The 23,323-nt window shown below is 46.9% G+C and overlaps 2 protein-coding genes across 2 annotated transcripts in view; one reads left to right on the top strand and one right to left on the bottom strand.

The window, feature by feature from the left end:
- coro7 (coronin 7) overlaps nucleotides 1-23,323 on the top strand; it is a 106,745-nt gene that overhangs the window by 57,974 nt on the left and 25,448 nt on the right. The gene's annotated exons all lie outside the window — the stretch shown is intronic.
- On the bottom strand, nucleotides 1,042-21,360 carry vasnb (vasorin b). The gene is made up of 3 exons (XM_047571206.1): nucleotides 20,748-21,360; nucleotides 14,866-14,925; nucleotides 1,042-4,949 (listed from the first exon to the last, which is right to left on the bottom strand). Exon 3 carries the CDS (start codon nucleotides 4,940-4,942, stop codon nucleotides 2,864-2,866), a length of 2,079 nt encoding a protein of 692 aa, XP_047427162.1. The 5' UTR covers nucleotides 4,943-4,949; nucleotides 14,866-14,925; nucleotides 20,748-21,360; the 3' UTR covers nucleotides 1,042-2,863.

Here is a 23,323-nt window from a genome sequence, read left to right as displayed (position 1 = left end):
TTTGGCCTAAACCGATGAGTCATTCACGGTAAGTAAATCAACTTACTACCTTAATCGGTGTGGTTTCAATTATAATCTTTATTTCCATGTTGCCTGCAGCTCACTGCTGGTGAGGAAGAATTCCAAGACCTCTTGTCCACGTTAAACAGCCTTATAAATGTTTGTTTTGGGCTGTGGCGCACTGTTGGATACAGCAAAGAGAATCTAATACTTTACTAGAACAATTTATTTAGCAAAGAAATCTCCAGGGATGGCAGTGTTGGTCTCTTGTATTGTCAAACGATCCACTGTTTCACATTGAAATGTCTCAGCAATTATTGCCGAGACATTTTGCTCATCGTGTTCTCAACATATTCTTTGACATGTTTTATGTAGGAGATGTTGAAACAAGTGGATCGTGTTTTCGCAACTCTTTTCGTGCAGTATTTGCGTAGAGCTTCTGTTCTTAATTGTGTTTTGTAAAGCCAAAGTGGGCCAAGGTTACTCATGCAGATTCCTATTCCTTCTTTCTTGCATCCACTGCTTCTGTTTCTCCAACATAGCGCTCATATTTGCTAAGCTAGTTGGATCTCATAGTCGAGTCACATTGGCTAACACTGCTAGTGGCTAGCAAGGAGGGAACATTCCAACGTGAATGCAGCATTGCACTCATTGCAAACAGTTCATTGATATGATAATGATGACTTCTGCACAGACTTCTGACAGGCTGGGCAATGTGGCCCTCGGCAAATAGCTCACTTTGTGGTTCTTTGGGAAGTAAGCTATTTGGAGACGTTGGTAAAAATGCAGTTCTGACAAAAGTTTGGACACACCTTGTCTTTCAGTTCAATGAGAATGTGTGTCCAAACTTTTAATTTCTAGTGTAATTCCTTCTTGTTCCTCCTCCTCCTGTTATCTCTTGCCATGACCTGCTAATGGCATAAGATCCAGCCTTCTACAGGGAAAACACTGACACAACAAAGCAAAGCAACCACAAGGTTTGTCATGTTTGATATTCATTTAATGATAATATCACTTTTCCCCACTGGTACAAATAAGTTCATAGAATTAAAAAAAAAAAAAAAAAAAAAAGACAATGACAACAACAGATAGCAACAAATAGTTTCCCAAAGTAAACAGGGAAAAATTAACAATCACATTGAAAATGCTTTTGCTCATCTTCAATGTACTCTATTTTACAGACACATATTCCAGTTGCGTTAGTTGATTGTGGATTCTCAAGGCATTTTGTTAGCAGTGAAGCGTGTACTGGAAACACTGTCGGTAACTGTACAGAAATTCACAGATGTGTCTTTGGTGTGTTTGCTCACGGGCGGAGTTGTTTGGGGCTTAAAGCACTCCGAGGCATGTGGGCACATAACGGGGATAACTGATAGTAACTTGATGTCTGCAGGTCTTTGTACAAGACGGAACATGAAAAATGTTATCACTTAGCTGGAGAGATTTACGCATGCGCACACACATGCGCGCAAACACACACACACACTACTTTAACTCCTTCTTTGCCCCATATTCACAGATTTGGATCTGAGCACTTTATGATAATCTTCCAGTGAACCTCTGCAAGTCTCTTTGTCCTCTATGAAACAGCGAAACAATATAAACACTGGGAAGGTTGCTGCTCTGTGCATCTGGCGTTCCTGTGGTCAGGTTAGGTACAAGTGAGCAAAACTTGGGCCGTCTTTGCCAAAGAAAAATTATCCACTGCATTACATAAATCAGACTCATTTGCATTCAGGAGAAACGCAATACACAATCCACTATTTGCTTCGCTTGTTGTCTGCAAGGCAAAGTAGTATGTTGTATGTGAAGTGTGGTTGAGGGATAACACAGCTTCCCTTACAGGGAATATCGACAATAAATAAAGTGAGTGTTTACTGTTACTACGATAAGCATTTAAAAGAATTTAGAAACCTAGTGCACTGAACGCAGAAGGGGTTCAGTCAACTGTATTTGTAATCCCGCCTGCCTTCACCCTTTGTAAAGCAGGCTGAAAGCTTCACTGTGGAAGGAGGGGGATTTAGTCTCGACTGTGTCCAGACTCACATCTACTTAGACTGTCTGATTTTCCGGAGGCAAAGCCCTTTGATTGATTTTACTGGTACCAAACGAGTTTTAATCTTCAAAGATTTTAATCTGTGGTTTTGTCTGTTAGTCACAAGTGGTAGGGTGGATGGTGCTGAGGGTTGTTAACAGTCACAAAGTTGCACGATAAGAAATAACATAGAGACACAGATATTTAAAAAAGAAAAAAAAACATACATACAAAACAGTTTAAGAGCCAAATAAAGCACTACAAGCGTCAGCTAGTTACTCTGCACTACTTCATTTGGTGTCTTAAAGGTCATTCACAGCAAGCACTGTTCCCTTTGGGGTAGTACTGATGAGATACAATGGGCAGCAACAACAGTTGCTGACTCAGTTTCGTTGGGCCGTCGTGATGGGAAGAGGTGGCACAACTCCATCTCTGTGCACACTCCACAACGAAAAAAATGAAGGAGGGCATGAGGACACTGTGTCTCTTAAGTGTACATTTCAGCCAATGACAACACACCATCAGTCCCAGCATCACAGCATGGGAGCTGAATGGGAGTGAGGAAATATTATTGAAGCAGGATGCAGCGTGTAAATGGAGTCGAAGAACTTTCATTGTTTCCTGACCAAAGTAATGTTTTTGAACTAGTTTATTGTCTACTTAGACAAGCAAAGACAGCAAGTTCAATAAATTGTCAGTTTCTCCTTTGGTCGGCTCAAAGTGCATCCTCCACTTTCACAACAGCAGTTGCCACTGTTCGTATTTCACTCAAGGTGAAGCTGAAGAATTAAAAATCCTCCTTTAGATCTGAATAGTCAAAGCCAGTTGTCAAAAGAATGGAGGCTTATGTGACGACATATTGTTATTTGATGTACAGTGATCTTGTAGTAGCAACACCTCATATTCCATATTACTGTGCTGAACAGCCGGTTCAGGGATCATAAGCTGAGCCTGTTTGTGAGGCAGTGCCCCATTGTCCAAGCCAGCTTTAACTCCATCCAACTCAAGCTGGGAAGGCTCACACTCCAGTTCCAAGTGTCCCTTGGCCTTCTTCCTGCGAAGATAGCATACCACTCCCACTGCTACTGCTATCAGTACGACAACTAGCAATATAGCAAGTGCAGGCACCAGCATAGTGGTTAGTTTTGGGTCCTCAATCCGTGCATTAGAGCCCCTTGTGTTGTCAGGGGTTGTATGAGCCTCAGTGCAGACACTGTCTATGCCGCTATTATCCCCTAATGGACTTGCACACACAGCGTAGGTGGAGTTGGGATTGAGGCCTCTAAGTCTGTACTCTGGGAAGGATGATGGGAGGCTGAGTTGAATAGGCCTGCGGTCTGGCCCAGAGAGATTGCGGTAGGTTAGTCGGATTCCACGGATGTAAGGACGAGCTTCAATGTAGCGGTGAAGGTCCAGCAGGATGGAGGTCGCTGTTGCTTGATGTGAGCTGATGTCTGGTGCATCTGGGGTGACGGTTGTAGTGGAGGATTCGGGTGGTGAAGGCGGATGATGGATTTGGATTTCACAATACATCCCGGAGGTACCGTGTGGACAGGTACAGTCTACCTGACCGTGCTGGTCCAAACGACAAGTCCCCCCATTCAGACAGGTTTGAGAGGGACAGAAATTCGGATCATTGTCTTGGTCGATGCTGCTGCTACTGGGGGATGCAGGGTCAGGAGGCAGTGGATAGTCACCCTCTTTGTCTGTGGGGTTGTCACTGGCCCTGGGGACTGGAATTTCTCTGGTCGTAGTTGGTAAAGTAGTGACAGGAACAGGCACAGTAGTTGTAGTAGTTTTGACAGTACTAGTAGTGACTGTGGTTGTAGTGGGACAGCCAAAATCTCTGTGCTCTAGTCTTTCTAATACTTTCCCAGAATTGATGGGTGGAAAATGGCAGCGGGTCACCTCTGTTTTCTCCAGGGTTATGCTCTGGGCTCTGAGCCATCTTGGGAACCATGCTAAGTTGCAAAGACAGTTGAAGGGGTTTTCTGCTACTGTGAGTTTTCTGAGGTGGGGGAAAAGCTGGGAGAACTCTTCAGGGAGGCCTTGCAGACTGAGGCTACTAATGTCCAACTCCTGCAGCTCCGATAGGTTTTGCAGGTCGTGAACCTTAAGAGGGCCCATTGGGTTTCCAGCCAGGCTAAGGTAAACCAGCCCTTGGGTCTCCTTCAGTGCAGGGGGGAACGACTCCAGTTTGTTTCCTGAAATGTCCAGTTCATGCAGATTCTTCAGAGTACCAATGAGCTCCTTATTTAGGCTGGTCAGACCTACACCCCCCAATTTTAATGACTCCAGGTTTGGGGTTTGGAGATCTGACGGGCCCAAAGTGGGTAAGACATTAAACCGAAGGTCCAGCAGTAGCAGTTGGGGCATTGCGAGCGTAGGCAGGGATGTCAACATGTTTCCCTGCAGTTTGAGTTCCAGCAAGTGGTCCAAACCATTAAAGGCTGATGGGTGGATAGACGTGATATGATTACTATACAAATAAAGGCGCTCAAGCAGTACCATACCCTGGAAGCATGCATCTGAAATGTGGGTGATCTGGTTTGATGATAAGTCCAGGTTTCTCAAAGAAGTTAAAGGTTCAAACACCCTATCAGGAAGGTGGGTCAGTTTGTTCTGACTGAGGTCCAGCATTTCCAGGTTCTCCAGACCATCGAAGTCATCAGTTGACAAGCCTTCAATCCCGTTGGCAAACAGGTAGAGGCTTTTTGTGGATGGAGCCACTCCGCTGGGAATGGTAGAGGAGCGTCTCTGGAAACATAGAATGGATTCGGGACTTGGACAGGAGCAATCCTTTGGGCATTCGCTGGAGAAGACTCCATTGGGGAGGATGAGGAGGAGCAGAAAGGGCATCGGCGTAGTGAGAAAGATCTTCATGTTGCAGACTTTTTCTTTCTCCATGCTCAACCTGAAATGAGAGAACATGTAAACTGTTAATTACCTACAAATTTAACAGAAATATACACTAAATTCTCACAGGTTATTACTAAATTCCTGGCCCCTGCCATTTGTGAGGCATATAAAAACACTCCCTTTATAGACTAGTTTCCAGACCAGCTGAGGTCAGTTATTTGTCCATTGAGTAATTCTTTACTATATTTCATGAAGTGAGATTACTATCAAAGGCTGAACAATGCACAGCTAGTGATCAAAGCTAATTTCTGGTCACAAGGTCCCTCAAACAATAGGCCTGTAGACATGAGCTCAGATTTCAGAGTTTTCTGCCATACTTGAAGGTGGGGGAAGGTGAATGTCGAGGCATCTCGCAACACAAGTATAAAATATACAGAGCCTGATGAAAGTGGACCATCAGAAACAAAGCCGCCGCGATTTAAACCCATTTCAGCGTGGCACACGCCTCACAAAACAAATACCCTGGTAGAGCGTCAAAAGAGTACTTGAAAGGAATGAAAAGGAGGGATGGGAATGAGGGGGAGGGAGTCACGGAGGAATGAGTGGTGATAGAGAAGAAACTAGCTGCTGACAAGAGCTTGTGTAGCAGTTTGTCATCCTCTGCTATCAAGTGTTGTACACTTGTGCTGTGTAGGCCGCTCTTCTTTTTTACCATTCATGGCGTCAACAAAATACTTTATAGTCTTGAATCCTCAACCGGAGGCAGCGTGGACTGATTCGCTCAAAGGTTCAACTCGCAGTGCCCTTTTTTTTTAAAATATTAGGATTTCATTTCATTTCATTTACAAGTAGATCATAACGCCAAAATCAGCTTCCTGATCACTTATGACTCTGTATTTGAGTGCGGGTTGACCAGTGCTTGAGGGAGCTTACATTAAGGCCTTAAATTGTGCAGTTGTTGACGCCTGCGCTGGAGAAAAAAAATACCTGAACAAAAAGCCAAGTATGTGTGACTTACGGTTTTACACAGATGGCGCACACACACACACACACACACACACATGCCGAACATACTGTTCTTCACACTGTGAACCTGGGATTGGGCCCCATTTCACCAGAAATATCAAAAAAAATCAGTTTCTCTGTAGTAATATTCTTAATATGTGAATATATGTTACCGCTCTGACATTTTTATTTAATGCCGTGTTCCAAATACATGTAAAGCTCCCATAGTATCTTAATTTGCTAGAAAGAGGTTGACTGTAGTTTTATTGACTCATACAGTAGGTCATGTAACGTGAATCTAGTACTTTGTACAGTAACCTCAGACCAGATGTAAACAAATTACTTTTTCCTTACGTCTAATGTCAGAAATCCGAGAGGAGATCAAGAGTGCACTAGAAAGCGAGAGGAAGGGCGAGTATCCCCTCATCACGCCACAGCTATTGCATTTATTTTCCTTCTCTTTCGGCATACTTTTCTTTCCGCTCCTCCTTGAAATTTCAGCCTCCTTGGAAAGAGTCCCTGATCTCTTATTTTCCTTCTACGGTGAATAAACCCAAAGCATTCATGGTTTTTGCTCGAATCCACACTGCCAGCGCTGTCAAACAGGGCAGAACTGTTGTTCTGTGCAGCCAAATGTCAACGAAATGAACCTGCTCAAATCTAAAGGCTTGATTAAACGGAGCAGCTAACTATTTCTCCGTGTCGGCACCTGCTAACGGCGTGGAAACGCTGCCCAACTTTGCCAGCCATGCAGAAAAGCTGAACCCACTCTTCCAACCGTGCAGAAAAGCACAACACACTCAGTATCGCAGTTGGCTACGGAAAATCTTTTCTGGAAAGCAGGGTAACATGTGAAGCCGGTAGTTTTCTGTTGGCTATGCCTCAGTGGAGAACAGAGGTGAAGGGTTGATGTTATTTACACACAGTGCCTGGAGGAATTCAACTTAACAGCGATAGTATGTACAGAGTAGTAAAGGTCAAGCCTCGGTGGTGGTGGGGAGATTTTATGTGCTCCCATTGGAAATAAAAAAATTTAATCGTAGTATTCAATAAAGATGTGAATTCACAAGATAGCTTAAAAATAGTCCCAGGGACAAAGGGAAATTAAGCTTGTCTAGATGGGAGTGGGGAAAGAAGGAAAAGAGAGTGTGGCTGCCATGCTGCATATGTATATAGAACAAGGAAAAATAAAGGATTTGAGAAGATAAACAGGAGATGAAGGGGATAGGGAGACTCAAACAACAGCTGGAGCCTATGCAGATGGTCTTTTCAGATGACTGTGTGTGGGGTGCAGCATTTCAGTGCATGATACTTAATGTGCATAACAAAAAAAAACAGAAGAAAGAAACGCTAAATATCCTTTACCATTTGTGTAAGAGAAGCATCTTATGTTTCCGAAGTTGTACAAAAATTCCTTCTGGAGAAACTTCAGAGGAAAAGAGAAACCACTTTGGCAAAGTATATCGCGGCCAGAGAATATGAGATATAAGGGTCCAGTGCCAGAATATACAACAACATCAAGGCAGTTATGAGAAGCAAGTGAGCTATGCGCTTTTTTTTTTCTTTCTTTTCTATTTTTCTTCAAGAGTCAATGTGGTGATTCTGCTGTGGCTCTCTCCGGGGCAGAATGTTTATTTGAGTGTACCTCGTCCCAAACTGGGACAGGCACATCTGATAACCCTGCGGAGGAGATACTGCAGTGGAGTGATTCAGATGGCGAGCGCTGCCAGATCGCAGATAAACTGTAGCTGAGACTCTTCAGTTTTCTTTCCCTTTGAATGCAAGTGACTTATGCAGATGTAAGATAAGGCGCGGCAGTATGGATCCAGGTGTATTCTGTCGAGGGCAGAGAGTGAAAGAGACAGTAGAAAGACAAATTTTGGCATCACGCACAAAGACCAATGCCCCCCCCCCCCCCTCCTTTCGTCTTGCCCTTCTCCTCCTCCTTTTTTGACTTGCAATTTCCTTTTCTCTCCCCTGTGCACTTGAGACATTCCTGAGACAAGCAGCAGCTGAGTTTGAAAAAGCGATCCCGTCCCTCTCCACGACTTGGCATTTGGAGATTAACAGGATACATTTCTGGGTTTATAAATGGGCAATGGACTTGGATGTTTGCGACCAGATCTGTTTATATAACTGATGATGGTTCTTACATCTGTGCTTTCTTCATGGACGACTCTTAGGTTTTGCGGTTTGTATTAGAATAAAACGTGTTGGCTGATGAATATGCAGAGTCACCCTAGGGCAAGGAACCGTAAAAACACAAGGAAGAGAACACGGAAACGTCTTTGTGCAGTATAAAGTAAAATTCAACCCCCACCTCCCTCCTCGCTCCCTCTCTCCCAGCTTTTTCTTTCTTTTCAAGACGAGGAAGAAAAGAAAACACAAGCAGGGGACAAGAACAGGTTTCTGTCAGCAGGGGCACCGGGGTGGATAAGGCCTGGCTTTGGGAGGGTGAAGTGGGCTTCGGCAATTAAATCCCAGCAGGCTGAGTGTCAAGAGTCCTTATCTTCAGAGCTGCAGGCCAACACCGAGGGGGCATTGAAGGGTACAAGAAGGGGTGGAAAGTTGCGACGTGTACGACAATTCGGGAGGCCAGACTAGAGACTCGCGGGGAGCACCGGGCCAAGTCTACGTAAGGGGGATAAGGCTGCTCACCACGGAGTGCGCACTCCTATTAAAGAGGCCCCTTCTCTTCGGGGACCTTATCTTCTAAGGGAACAATGCTCGTGGTATGTGCATTAGGGTATGATCTACAGCACAGGCCCGGAGCCTCTGGGGTGCACTACTAAAATATAGCACTGTTGCGCAAAGTGTCCGTCTGAGCTGCTCCTGTCGATTTACTACAGCGGCGTAAGGACTTGCCTTCACGCGAGCTGTAAATGATAATCCAGAGAAATGCTCTCGACGAAAGGCTGACGTGACCCCCCTCTCCTTTCCCGTGTCCTACGAGAAGACAAAGGAGCCCTCCTCCAAAACACACTCCTGTCCGGATCCCTTTCCACTGTGGACGACGTCCGAGCCCCCCAGCTGGACCTTGTTATCCGCAATCCAGGCGGGGTTATCCGTCAAACGTGACAAAGGGGGTCAAGAGAGAATCGGGAAGAAGAAACAAAGGGTTGCGTAGAATATCCGAGGATGAAACGAATACTCAGGGAGAAGCTTAAGAAGAGAAGCGCTCGTGTCGACAACGGAAACATGTAGCGCACATGTGACTTTGAAAATTCCAGCTATGTCACTGCGAGGCCGTTGGTATGCCTGTACTATTCCATATTGCATAAGCTTATGCGTTTCTAGCGTGGTGCGTTACCGCTGGTTGTACCTGTTTAACCATCCCGGCCGAGCGTACACAGAGATGACAGAGGCACGAGGAGAGCAATGCTGAAACTGCTGAAGTAGTAATCTTGTCTCAAAGAACGGACGCTCACAGGGTTTGGCAGCACAACAAGAAAAACATGTATTCAAACGTAATTTGTTTTCATACTGAAAATGAATCCAATCTCACGGCTTTGTTGTTTTAGTAGTTACTGTCAAATGTTCTGCTTACACGGCACCTGAATCAAAGTCAATCAAGTGCGAAAACAAGTGCGGACATGAAAGACGTGAAAAATGATTGATATGTGTACGGTCTGTCTTTCAAGCACAAATGCTGTAACCTGGATTAATTCAGAAGTTAAAACCTACAGGCACACAGGTTGCTGTTGGGCCGACTTCGAGCTTTCCTTTCCTGCGCTCATTGCTTCCTACATCTAAATTAGTTGTAAAGTGGCTCATTATCGGTGTGACCGGTGGCCCTTTTTCATCTCGGGATTTATAGTTTGGATCAGGTCCGCTCATGAGGACAGTGTAAGGCAATACAATTAGAGGCTGCAGCTGGAGGACTTGAAAGAGCGCATAGTGCACAGACCACAGAAGGGTGAATTGGAGGGTAGCGGAATACTAAAACTCACGGTCACTCAGCATTTTTTTTTTCTTTTTCTTCAACATGTTTCCATGTGTTGAAGGACTAGAAACTTTGTCTGGTCAGATAGCATCAGTCCAAAGACAACAAAGCCAGTGAGGCACGGAGAAACTCCTTGAGGTCAGAGGTCAGGCTCAGATTAGTGTTTCCACTTCTGCTTAGTATTCCGTGTCCTCTGTTGTAACTGTGGCCCAGACGTCAGAGATAACAGACCCCGTCTGACACTGGTACACACCCAGCTCCGATTACATACTTATACACCTGAAGCTTGTTGGTCCTCATCCCTACAACAGGTGCTTTCTCTTCTCCTGCGGCGGAAACGTGAAATCCAAAACCCCCTGCGTGTGTCTTTGTAAACTATGCGACCTGTGCCAAACCTCCAGACGCAGCCGGCTGCACGCTCCCACCTCGGGATAAAAGAGGCAAGAGGGGAAAGGAGACAGGCGGACGTAGGTGGCCAGACGGCCAACCCACTCCAGCCTCCGCGGCAGCACGTCTGCAGTCTAGCGCTGCCTCCTCTGAGCTTCAGAGCACAGGGGTCAGACACTACGAGTTCCAAAAGGAAATGTGGACCATTTCCTTTCGTTTTATTGCTGAAGGATATGACGGATGGCGCTGTAGATGCTAGACCTGATTTTATTTTCATTAAGGCGCACACACGAGAGGGGGCGCGGGAGGCTGCGAGGCCGACTCCCCTTCTCTTCTCTTCCCTAGCACGGCGTCTGAACATGTCTTTCGTCGGTGCACCCTGCCCCGTGAACTTCGGGGACAGACGGTCATTGTGGTCACCGTCACATCTGTCTGAGATCTTCACCACAGTACGCTCGCGTTACACAAAAAGACTCCAGCGCGCCGCTGACGACCTGGGCTTTGATCCGCTTTCTCGTCCGTGGCGTGTGCACCTACCACTTCTGTCGGCCTTGCGCTCCTTCGCCTTACTCTTTTCCTACTCTTTCTCTGAATATCTTTTCAGACAAAAGCGAGAGCAAAACCGCAGCTCTGCGGAAGTCGCAGTCTGTTGAGTCCAAAAGCGCTTCACCACCTGGAAACTGTGCATGAGACGTCGTAATGTCGCAGGCTTTGGCTTGTGCCTCCGTGTCCTGCGCACGACTGCCAGAATCAAAACGACATAGCGCGTTCTGGCCCATTGACCCTGAGTGCAGTGTTGTCCGGGGACACCCAGAGCGAGCTGGTCTCGAGCAGCGCTTTCCCTGAGACTCATTCTGAGAGTCAAGTCTTCCGAAAACCTGACAGGACCTGGCCTCGAGCGAGGACACGGCAATATTTGTGTTGTGTTGTGTGTGTGCGTGTGTTTGCGATTCAAAGTGGCCGGATGGACCAGTTTTTTCAGTTAGCCACAAGCCGACGGTGCCGTGCACACTCCGACACAATGCCTGCGCTTTCAAAAATGCGACAGACATATTTGTGTTATTTACCAGCGCGACAAGAGGCAGCCAACCGTGTGATATAAAAATGAAAACCTCCTCATGACAAACGGAATGACACCAGCCGTATTGTAATTAGAATAAAGAGATGAACCCTATGTCGCGCACGGATAAACCCTATGTCGCGCACGGACGGACTTGGCCTAGTTCTTACCTGTTTTGCAACAGCACTGTGTAAGAGTTCGAAATGAATATGCATGAGGGAAGCGGCACGCAGGCTCCCGGAACGTACGCGAGACCGGCTGACTATCCTTATTAGACAAACAGTGTCACGCTTACCGAAGAAAACGCTTGCCCGCCTGCCTTTCCGCTAGCTGTTTGAACACGCTGTAGTTGCTCTGTCTTAATTATCTGCACCGGATTCCGAGGAGCTTAATGAGAATCAACTGGCTCTACAGAACCGTCGGCTATGCACACACACACATGCTGGGGAGAAATGCTTTAGACGGGAAGCAGACTAGCTTGACACATCGCCTATAAAGTTCGTCCTCTCGGCTTTGTCATTTTTTAGCACCCTGTCCTCCCTTTCCTCCTCTGCTCGCCTCTTTTCTTTCTCTCAGGTTTGCTCGTGCAGATGGCGAGAGAATGACTGGAATCCGATGAAGCCGCGTCTCCTCCGTCTTCCGTCGCGGCTTATTTGTAGACGTCAAATTTTTTGCATTAGTCTTTTAGAGCTCGAGGCTAAAGCGGTGGGATGGTAAATGGAAACTTAGTCTGCGGCGCCAGTGCTGAGAGATAAATATTCACTTGATTAATTTGTTAAAATGCATTTCGGAAGCAAACGCACAAGGAAACTTAGAAAGAGTTATCGTGATTAGCGCATTTCATGAATTGATTGCACGTACTGCCACCGCCATCCTAACCCTAACGACTCAAAAGAAATATGAAAAACCTCCAAATTCCCCTCCGATTAATCACAACTGTTCTGGAGGCACAAAGCAGACCTACACAATATTAGAAAGGTGGTCATAATGTTATGCCTGATTGCTGCATATTTAGGTGCCATCTCCCATGGTATAAAGGGAGCTTGTAGCAGTGAAACATGGAGGATATCTGCTGTGTTGGGTCGAGGGAACAGCCGCGGGACTCGTTGTTAAACTGAAAGACGAGTCGGTGATGTATTTGTTTTTGACACTCACAACCGGTTCTGTCTCAGCTCTGACCTACGCCAGGAGGAGACGTTGTCAAGTTGAGTCACATCCACATCCAGGTGTCGGTGACATTAGATAAATAAAGCCGCGCAGGACAGGTAGTTAATTTGGCACAGGCGACCTTTCCTCATGTTTTTTTTCCCAGCACAATGCCTTCTATTCAAAAACCAGTATCCTACTCCTCCTCCTCCTCCTCACCCCACACACAACCCCTCCTTCTCTTGCGGGTTACCGTGATTCTCCTCGTCGTTCTGCCCTGCAGTAGTTTTCCTTTAAAGAAGAAAAAAAAAAAAAATGTGACATACGCCACAGACTCAAGATAAATGCGAAGGGGGGGAGATCGCTGCTGCTGATTGGGATGTCACAAAGGAATTTATTGTGAAACTGCTGCCTGCGTTTGGCACCGGGCCAGAATTTGTTGAGGCTGGCTGGCAAAACCAGCCATTGGTGGCACAGCACCCCCCCACCCCCTCCCCCCAACGCTGACAGGCCTGTTCTGCATGGCCTCAGGTGCACTGTGGTCACCGTCTGAACACATACTGTTCCAGAATAACTACGTCTGCAATTATTAAAAGCAGCTCGTGTTCTAACTTACTATCACGGCTCATGACATTTCTTTTACATTCGATTAAACATCTCCACGTTAATACCTCAGTCAGCAAACGGTCCATTATCACAGGCGCCATAATTTGCCTGCAGCAGGTGCGCAATGCCCGGAGATGAGTCATATCTAGCCCCAACACGACAACAGCGGATGGAGGCAGACGTGGAGGCATAAACAATCCCTCGACAGCCTACGCTTCACTTACGAGTGTCAGTGCGAATAATTCAGAGCTTGCTGGAGGAAAAAAAAACAAACGTGTCATGCCCCTTTAAAGCATCTCATCATTATCGCAGCTGAATGATGTCGTGGGTCTGGTTTACGCAGATCTGTGCATTCACCGTGGAGGACACGGCGCGCGCCTCCGCGTCTGTCCTCTGCAAAGAGGAACCTGACAGGCCGGCACGGAAAGAGGGAGAGAAAAAACGCTTTGTTGTTGCAGCAGCGAGCAGTAATTTGTCTGCATAATGAGCAGTTTGTTTGCTCCCGCTGACACATCCGTCCGCACACGTCACGAAGTGAGCACCTCGGATTCCTGAGCTGACCTGTAATGCGCGGAACAATGCTTCACCTGTGTGCGCGTCTGCTCACATGTAGAAATGTTAACGTAGCTCACAGGCAACAGCAGACTGGTGCCGGGGCTTTTTTTTTTCTGACGTGTGAAGAAGAAGAAGAAGAATAAAGGGCAGTGGGGAATGTGTTGAGCCTTTATGTCTAGAACAGACGCAGCTACACAGTCATATTCAACTGCAGTTTCAATTAAGGTGTAGTGTTACATGCAGAGCTAAAAAAAAACCACAACAACAACAGCAGGTAAAAAAAACACACACAACACGTCAGAGTGTGCCAGTCGCGCACGAGCTTTGATGTCGAAAGCAGACGCGGAGTCGGTGTGTATGTTGACACTGGAGACATTGTCTGCCCGTGGCGAATAATTTACAAGCGAGCAAGCAGATAACAGCGCGCACAGATTCCTCGAGCGGAGGAATGCGCTCCGCAACGTCCGTCTTCCCGGAGGAGGACAGGCAGATGGACGGAGAGGTGGAGGAGTTTTTTTGGGGGAGGGGGGGGAGGCAATTAGCGAGAGAAGCCGTGTGCATCCGGGGAGTGCGACGGGCGCGTCTTCGCAAGCCCCACGCAGTCCCAGCCAGCGCGACACAAGCGCGGGACTGGAGGGCGACGGGTCAAGAGGGGCAGTCTAGTTTTTAAAAAAAGGACCAGGAATATCCCTTAAAAGCTGGTGCAAGCTGCACCTTTAGAGTCTTTTTTTAGAAGAGCGTCATTCGTGTGTGTTCAAAAGTTTTTGGACAGCATTGCAGCTTTTGCAGTTTAATATAAAACCAAACTTTCAATATGAGTTTATTTATGATACAATAAAATAAAATATTTCTGTAAATCTACTAAAAAAATGATTAAATCCCAAAGCAGGGTTCAGTATTGTACGTATTCCAGCCACAACTCCACAACTTCAGCAACCGATCCGGCCTGTTAAGCGAACAAACTTCCTCCCCGATTGTCTTGTCCCCTTTTCTCTTTCTCCTCAACCTCACTGTATCTGTGCACATTTATTTATTTATTTTTCAGTCTCGTTAAGAGGCTTTTCAAAAAGGATCCCAGGTTTGGGTTCTCTGGATGCAAACATTCAAAAGGAGCGCCCGTCACAAATACTACGTTAGTTACGCAACGTCTCAGCTCGCCTCAACGGCGCTATGTTTTTCTTTATATTGCCGACTGTCCAAGAGTGTTTGTTTGCCCTCGCGATAAACCCGGCCACGTCTCGGTCACAAATGATAATAAACCTGACTCACCCAGCGAAGATGCCTCCTCCTCCTCTGCTCCGGCTCCACGTCTCCGACTTCTTCAGGTCCCTGGAAAGTAGCAAACAGTTGTACCTGTTACTCAGATGTTGCTGCGGTGTGCATGTGACTCCCTTTTGTTGTTTCCAATTATTTGGAATCCACCCCCCCACCACATCCACCCCCCTCCTCGCGTGCTTCACCCTCCGTCGTCACACATTGTGATTGACACATAAGCAAAACAGGAAGGCTTGTTTTTTTTTCCCTTCTTCTTTTTCTCGTTAATTGGTTAGATTCCAGCTGTGTGCGGGAGCATGAGGAGGAAGAAGAAGAAGAAGAAGAAGAAGAGGAATGCAGGCCAACCGCTCGCGCTGCGCGTTTGTCAGCTCCTTGTCCCGCGTTTATCAGCCCCCATCAATGGCCGTGGGCTGAAAAGCGCGGTATGTGTTGAGCGCTGTCTTAAGCAAGATGCCCCTATAACAGAGCGCTCCGCTGTTTTTACAGCACGTTTTCAGCCTGATGGGTGTAGTTTCACTCCGGTGGTGTGACAGTGTTTCAGCAGCGACTGAAGAGAACTTTGGTTATTTCAGGTTCTGAACTTTATTCAAGCGAAATAAATCCTGCGTAGAAAACCCAAAAGAAAGCAGCCACTCGATAGATGTTTTATGATCTTTTTTTTTTTTTTTTTTTTTTTCTTTAACTTGTGGTGACAGACAATTAGCAGAGATCCACATGCATTTCATACATTTTTTTTCCCCCTCGCCACATTCGCGTCTTTCCAGAACGTCCCTGCCGGTCTTTGGTTCCTGGCCACATTTCTTATACCTGAGCTCTGAGTCAGACCGCGCGGCCGCTGGTTGTGTAACACCTGCGAGCTCCGTTCGCACGTCAGCCAACGCCGAGCCGCCGCTGCCCCGAGCGCCGCAGCCGCTCTCAGACAATCCCCCTCGGCTGCACTGTAAATATTTGGCTCCCGAAGTGGAAGGCACTCGAAATACATATAATTCATCTTTTTTTTTTTTTTTTTACCGCCATGCTTCTTCAAGGACTCGTGTCGCTTTTCTGGAAGACTGTTGACAACAGTGTTCTGGTCTTGGTTCGCCTTAATAGCTCAGACGGCCTCTTCCACAGACATTCGCTCTTTAATTTGTGCAAACTGTGCCCTGCCAAAACAGAAAACTATCTCTTAACCTTTTAAACTTTCTTTTGACCATTACTTTTTTTTTTTTTTTTTTTAAACACTGATCATTTCTGCCTTCCACTGACCACTGCAATTGTCTCCCTTCCCTCCGCGTTCATCTGCTGAAGCGTAAATATCTCTTCGGCCTCCCCTTCTCCTTCTCCCACTCTTTCTTTCTCTCTCTTTGCCCCCATCTGGTTTAATCTCTCCCGGGGCAGGAGAGAGCTGTTAGCGGTCTGGCTTTAATGACGCTTCCTTGTGGCATCGTGACAGCGTGCAGTAAACAACGGCCCGAGCTAAACCTGCTGAGGAACTGTGGGATAAACACTGCTTTTTTTTTTTTTCTTTTCTTTTTTTCTGTCGGCGCTTGTCAGATGTCAGTCGATACATTTCGATTATGCGCCACTGTTCTCATACCGGCGACAAGCCGTGACTTGTGGCACTGTCACAACCGCTCCGCTAATTGCGGCGCTGAGGGATCGAGATGGGGGCCGATACGCGGCGGCGTTGAAGCCCTTGCGTGCACAGATTTCTCTCTTTCTCTCTCTCTCTTTCTCTCTCTCGGGTTGGGGAGGGGTGGCCTCTGGCTCTGGAACTGCACGGACGGCTCCAGATAACGACGCTATCTGTGCTGTGGCTGCGACGGAAATAGCCCTTGAGGAAAATTAGGATCATGGCGCTGAAAAGGTTGCCCGGTTTGTACGTGCGCATGCGGTAGGTGGCCGGACGCATCCGGACAGAGGCGATTCTAGAGTCTGTGAGGGCGAAACACTTTTCTAGCAAAGCAGGGCGCAGAGTTTCCCCTTACGGGGAGGTCTCCTTGTTTCACTATTGTAGTTGCACACGTGAGTCCACATTCAGCACAGTTCTAAATGTTCATCTCTTTTTTTTTGTTTCATTCCGATCAGTTATTAATGACCGATGTAGACGGAGATGTTTTCCACTTCTGGTTTCGGTCCAATGGCAGAGACTGTTTGTGTGCATGTGCCCTCGCTCTGCTCCGGTTCAATTTCATAATTACAGTGCTGTCCGCAAGTAATTACAACCTTAGATTAAGAACCAGCTCTCTCTCTATTTTTCCTCTTCTCTTATTTTTTTCTCTTTCTTTTTAACGGGGCCACTGAAATGCAGCAATTTGTGGCGTCTTTCTCGGATGAGCACCCTCCTTCTCGTCCTCCACCCGCGTGTCTGTCTCACCCCCCGCAGCTTTCTGGTTCAGGAGTTTTCAGTGATGAGGTTAAAGACCAAAAAAAAAAAAGAAAAAAAAAATCAAATGTACAGATTGTGGGAGCCAGACCTGTGTAAACCCATGGCGAGCATGTGTGCATGTGGACGCGGGAGTCGTCTGGGGCTCCGGAGGCCTCAGATCCCTTCGCATGTGCGTGTATATTTTTGCACGGTTTTTGAAGTGGTTCTTCTGAACGCATCATTTGGCTGCATCGGCGAGCTCTTCTTCAATTTAGCTTGGCAGGCGTACGGGCTGGGGTTCGCCTCCGCATACCGCTGGTTCAGCGTCGATGTTTGAGGCTGGAGCCTTTGAAGCCCGGAGGTTTTATTCGAGACGCCTCTTATGGGGGAGCAGCTCCGGCTCTCGGGCTGTTAACAGGAGAACGCCCCCCCCCCCCCCTCCTCCACCACCACCACCGTCCCCCCCTGCTGTGCAGCACCTGAAGAGGACCCTCTGAAGCCTTTAATTCTGACAGGAGGAGGATTTGTGTCCCCCTCTCTCCCCGATCGAGACGAGACCTCGATTTCACATGGTTTTTAGAAAAACACGCACACAAATTCAGTTTTTCCAAATTTCCTGCACCGTCAGCTTCCCTCTCCCTGCCTCCCATGCGAGTGCCCCCCTCTTCTGTCCTCTTCTCCTTTCTCCACCTTCCTATATCCCTCCTTTTCCACCCTTCTCCTGGCCTCCTCGCCTCAGCACCTGACTTTTAACCCTATAATCCCTCCGATGCACCCGGCAGGAGGCTCATGTCACACACTTTTAACTCCTCCCTACGCGTTCAAGCTTTACTTTTTCTACACTTTCGCCACGTGTTTTCATTCACTCCTCGGTTAGGTTTAGGAAATTAAAAGCAAATCAGGTACCACCATCTATAGAAACATGTCCAGAAGTCAAAAAAAATGCAACAACACCAGCTGTCAGTTATCTCTGAGCTCTGATTTTGACATCGGTGCCCCTTTCCTCCCGAGCTCTTTGGCACAGATAACGAAATGCCAGCCTTGATTTTGTAAAAAAAAAAAAAAGTAATAATAAAAGTGCAGGCTGACACAATGTCGGTAAACAGATCCAGGATGGGCAGCGCGGGTTTCGACATCAATGTCACAGTGGTGTGACAGCAGGGCCTGCGCTTAATTGTTTAAAGTGGGTCCTAGGGCCCCGCTTCCCGTCCGCAGACCCACGTGTAAGGGAGGGGAGGGATAATCCGTCCCGTGTGCGCCGGTCTTCACACCAGCCCGCACGACTTCGTCATCAAAGACGCCGCCAGATGTTATTCGCTTCGGCGGCCTCCTGCACTTAACCGAGGAGACGCTGTCCTTCCAGAAGTCCCCCTCGGACTTCTTCTTCTTCTTTCGATGTGTGAAACGTGGAAGCAGGAAGCTGCGAGCGCCTGCGTCTGATTTCTTCGGCACTTTTCCACTTTTCCACTTTTCCACTCTTCCCCGTGCCTATCTGTGCTCACGAGCGCTCCCTCGTACCCTAAGTGTTACCGTGTGCACGGCGCGGTCGCCTGCAGCCTGGGTAGCGGAGTGTTCGCGGCGGAGGAGGATAATTGGCCTCCAGCGGCCGCTCTGTTGTGTCTGGTGGCCTTAATATAAACAGATTACACCCATTACACGCTGTCTGCGACGCGGCCGTTCCTCCTCTGTAGCTTAATGGCAGGCCCGCGAGGAAACACATGGCGGTGAAACGAGCCCCGGTGAGGGGTTAATAGCGGGGGCTATTGGAGCAGTTTGCTTGTTTGCCTCCGGGACAGACCGCATCTGTTTGTGGGGGGCTGAAAGATGCAAATCTGGATGAAAGCTGGAGGGAATATGCTTCTATTTCCACCAGTGCTCCTCGGGCGCGGCTGTAAATTTCTGTTTCATTTCATTCAGCGTGCGTTACATCTCTAACCAGGACTGGTTTTGTGTCGTTTGTACTATTTATATTACGAGGAAAACCCGGAGTAAACACGTTGAGTCCTGCCACTTTATTGGGTGCCAGTTTATTGTGGGCCGCTCTGAGATTTTAATCTTTCCAAGAATTTGACCTCCCCGCCGGAGGAAACCGACGTCCCCCTAATAGTTCCTGTGCCTACCTTCCTTCCTTCACAGCTGAGCAACTGTTTCATTCACCGCTCAGCCGCGCCGAAACGCCTTCAGCTAAGAGGCAAGCGGCCGGGCCGCTCCAACTTCACATCCAGTTCTGGGACTCGCACTTCAATCAAAGTAAAATATGAGTTTGAATAATCCCGACGCTGCACTGCAGGCGTTTTTTTTTTTCTTTTTCTAACAGTAGCAGGGGTTGATGGACGTCTTTAACACCGTAGTGTGGCACCAGTCATGTTTATTGTGACTGAAAGTTGGCCACCAATGCAGCACGGCTAATGCGCCGTCTTCTCAGTCATCTATGAAATGAGGCTGTGGATTATTCAGTGATGAATTCCTCAACATTTGTTTTTGATTTAAGGGAGTTGGTTTCACCAGAGCATTAATGACAATCATGTTTGAAGTTTGTCACAAGTTTCTTTTTTCTTTATAGTGATCAACTAAAGATGCCAGAAAAAGAAGAATAGAATAATAACAATAAAATATATATTTGTGACATAATTTATCATTTATGGAATCCATATTGTGGAAATATTATAAAGATAGTCTTGTTTTGGTTTCCCCTCCTAAAATAAACTGCCAAACGCACTCACTTTCCATATCTTGAGAGTGAGATTATTTCCACGCTTGCGTCCCGCCGAACTCTTGTTTTGTGGGACGCTCCCTCGTGTGGTTCCAAAAACAGCTGTCCTCTGCGGTGAACACGACTCGGTGCGGTCTAGACACTCGGCTCGGCCCCTGCGTGCTGCACGGCGTCCTGCGGTCCGGCACCGGACCGCCTCATTACCCGCCCGGGCGGCTTCCTTTTTGCACTGCGCACACGCTCGCGTTTTACGCGTTCGCAAAACGGTGCGAAACTTCGCTGCGTCGCCAGTGGAGCGAAGCGTTAGAGGCGCCCAGCAAACCTGTTGCATCCAGTGACTCAGCGGCGCATCCGTGCCAACCCATTGCAGAAATGCCCGCTTTTGTTCGTGTTGCACGGGTGATACGGGCGCGTAAAGGGAAAGGATGACATTTGTGTTTTTTTGTTTTTTTTTTTTAATATGTTTGTCGTAAAAATAAGCACGTTTAAGCAAACACGACACGATGAATCTCACTCAGGGAGTTAAGATACAGGAGTCACAACATACAGCCGGTGGTTGGTGGTTTATTCTTATAAAGGGACATAAACCTGAGAAGTAGTTTGGATTTGTGTTGAGGAAGAATTTAATTTAATCGAAAAAGTTCATCGGCTGGGTTATCCGTAAATTTAAACGTATCCAACCTGACCCCGTTTTTCAACATCTTGTTTTAAAAGCGTCTTTACGCACTTCTCGATCCTAAACCGAGCGAAAGAGCTCCAGAAAGCATTGAAATTTACATTTCATAAGTAAAAGCAGTAACTGTTAACTCTTACCCTTAACTTCGGGGAAGTAAAGTTGTGAGCGCGGTCGCGCTTGTGCCTTTATCCAAACAGAGCAGTCCGCCAGCGTTAACTCCACACCTCGTAGTTTTCCGTGTGCGCGGACTCTCGAAAGACAAAACTTTTTCGCCGTACGTCTCCCGACTTCCAACGGGCGGTCTTCATCAAGTCCTCGGAGAGGTACACCAGGCTCCACGTCAAGGAATGCGCCCGAGTGCCGACTCCTCGGACAAAAAGCGCTTTATTGGTGAGCGCAGAGGAGAGCCGGAGCGGAGGGGTGGGAGGGGCGAGGCGAGGCCAGGCGCACTCCTGCAATGACCGGAGATCAACAAACAACTCACCTTGCAACTTGGCTGAGCGCTGAGAGGAGAAATTCCAGGCTCCTTACAGCTCACTAATTCCTACCTGCGTGACCTGTTTTACACACACGACGTTTCCTCGTTTGCTTTTCCAGGAAGTTACTTCCATTTCATTCCAGTGAATATTTATGAATTAAAAAAAAAAAAAATCTTTATGACAATTATTTATGTCAGCATGAATCAGTTGGTTTTAATCCAACCTCTTCATTCACCTCATGTGTTTGTTGACTCTAACAGTGGCTGCCAGTCGCCTCCACCGTGGTGCATGTGCCGTGTACATTAGAACATATGTTTGCTTCAATCACACAGATATCTTCAAGCTGAGAAAGCTATCAAATACTTCCTTACACAAGTGACAAACTACCCGTTGGCAGCTGGGAGCCTATTTCAATGTCAGCCAGTCCCAACAAGGTACAGTAAGGTGATAGCTCTCGGGGATCTGTGTCACCTCTGATGTGTGCTTTCTGCCACATGTCGCTGAAATACAGAAGCCCCTTGTGTTGGCACGGCTCCCGCGTCCACGTTTCCCCCTTCAATCGTAAAAAAGTTTCTGCCATTAACCCTCGAGGGCGGAAAAACAAAAAAACGCATTCAAGAAACAGACCCCTCCCCGACCCTTAGGTCATCGCACGGACCTCCTGAAAACCCACCCTCTTGAGTTTCTCCTGCTCTTTCTCCTCCCGCTCCTGCTGTCGGGGAGCCGCCGTTAACGCGCACAAAACCCTCGGTGCCATCTGCAAGGCATTACAGTAAATTACAGGAATAGAGAAATGATTTCACGCGTGTCCCGCAGGGTCCAGATGTAGCTCCTCAGCAGCCGCCGCCGCCGCCGCAGCTAAGTTTTACACTTTCAGGAGAAATAAAGAAGGTCCGAGACATAAATCTCTCCCCCGCTGCACTGTATTACACGTGTTGGAGGCTCACAAAGTCGCTGCTTGTGCTCTGTTGGGTTTTTTCTTTCCTTTTTTCCACCTCGTTTGCTCACTCAGCGTAGAGCTCTGTGTCCGAACTGCAACACAAGTGCTGAGGTTATCCAGGTGCGTCGAAGGTAAATTATTTGTATAAGTCGTTCAGCTTGCACGTGTTGGATGGTGAGGAGGACCAGCACCTCCAGAGCTCAGATCTCTAAGAAGAGAGGCTGTTTTTGATTCGTTTAACCAACTGCTATAATCCCAAACATGTTCGGTCATGTTTAAATATAAGTTTTTATTTTATCTTAGCCTTATTTTCGTATAATTTCCCGAACAAGCTACTCACAGGAGTCAATTTATTCTTCTCCAACTTCACTTCATTTGTTCTTTTAGCTATTATATCTAGTATCTTAAACACATCCTCCAACTCTTCTTTAGTAGAGAAATATGCAAGTTAATTTATACTTTAATTACTGTATAATTTTTTAACTGAAAAAAGTCCAAAACTGGTGTCCTAATCCAGGGGTCTTCAATGTTTTTCAGGCCAAAGACCCTCAAACTGATGAGAGATTAAGTAGGAACCCCCTACCTACTATATATGTTCTATAGTACCTATGTCCTAACCTTAAGAAGTGAATCAGCTTGTACTACGTATCCATCAAACCTAACCAAAGAACCCACACCTCTGTTTTTAGTTTACTTTACATCCAACTAAAACAAATATCCCAGAAGTCCAGATGAAGGAATGCCTTCCTTTCAGACTTATATGGGACTGACAGCCCAACGTACACTGTTGCTCCTAATTTGAAGTGCGCTCCGTTTTCCGGTTAAAGTGTTACTGTAATTTGTCTGTTACACACATTTGCACAGATACGGGCATTTGGTCAGTGTCGTAAATCACAGTCTAGTGGCTGTAACAGCGTTTCGTGTGCCGTTTGCGCGCTGAGCTCCTAATGACCGTGGCCCAGTAAAAGATGGCGGGGCGGCATGCTCCGTAGCCCGTTCCATAACACTGCCCAGGGGAACCAATAAAACACTGGTTTGGTGCTGAGCCAATTTTGCAGCCTGCTAAGGGTTTAAAGTCAGAGGCACGCAGCATTGTTCTGTTTTTTCTTTTCCTTTTTTCGTCGAGGAGATGACAAAGTTCCTCTCTTGTCAAATTTTAGAAGCTTTCACGGAAACAACTTCTGCAGCTTCTCTATGCTGTGTCCTGCGTCTTGACGAAAGCCCCTTATCATGATTCTATCCCAAATATTAAAAACTATTCATACAGTATATGACATAAATGAAAAACGAGCAT

This window comes from Mugil cephalus, chromosome 20, assembly GCF_022458985.1.
Source record: "Mugil cephalus isolate CIBA_MC_2020 chromosome 20, CIBA_Mcephalus_1.1, whole genome shotgun sequence".
Classification (NCBI taxonomy): domain Eukaryota; kingdom Metazoa; phylum Chordata; class Actinopteri; order Mugiliformes; family Mugilidae; genus Mugil; species Mugil cephalus.
Note: the sequence above shows the minus strand (reverse complement) of the source record. Positions and strands in the feature narration are given on the sequence as shown.

What these genes read in the sequence shown, in the direction of transcription:
- vasnb (XM_047571206.1), bottom strand. Translation starts at nt 4,942, where the DNA reads ATGGAGAAAGAAAAAGTCTGCAACATGAAGATCTTTCTCACTACGCCG.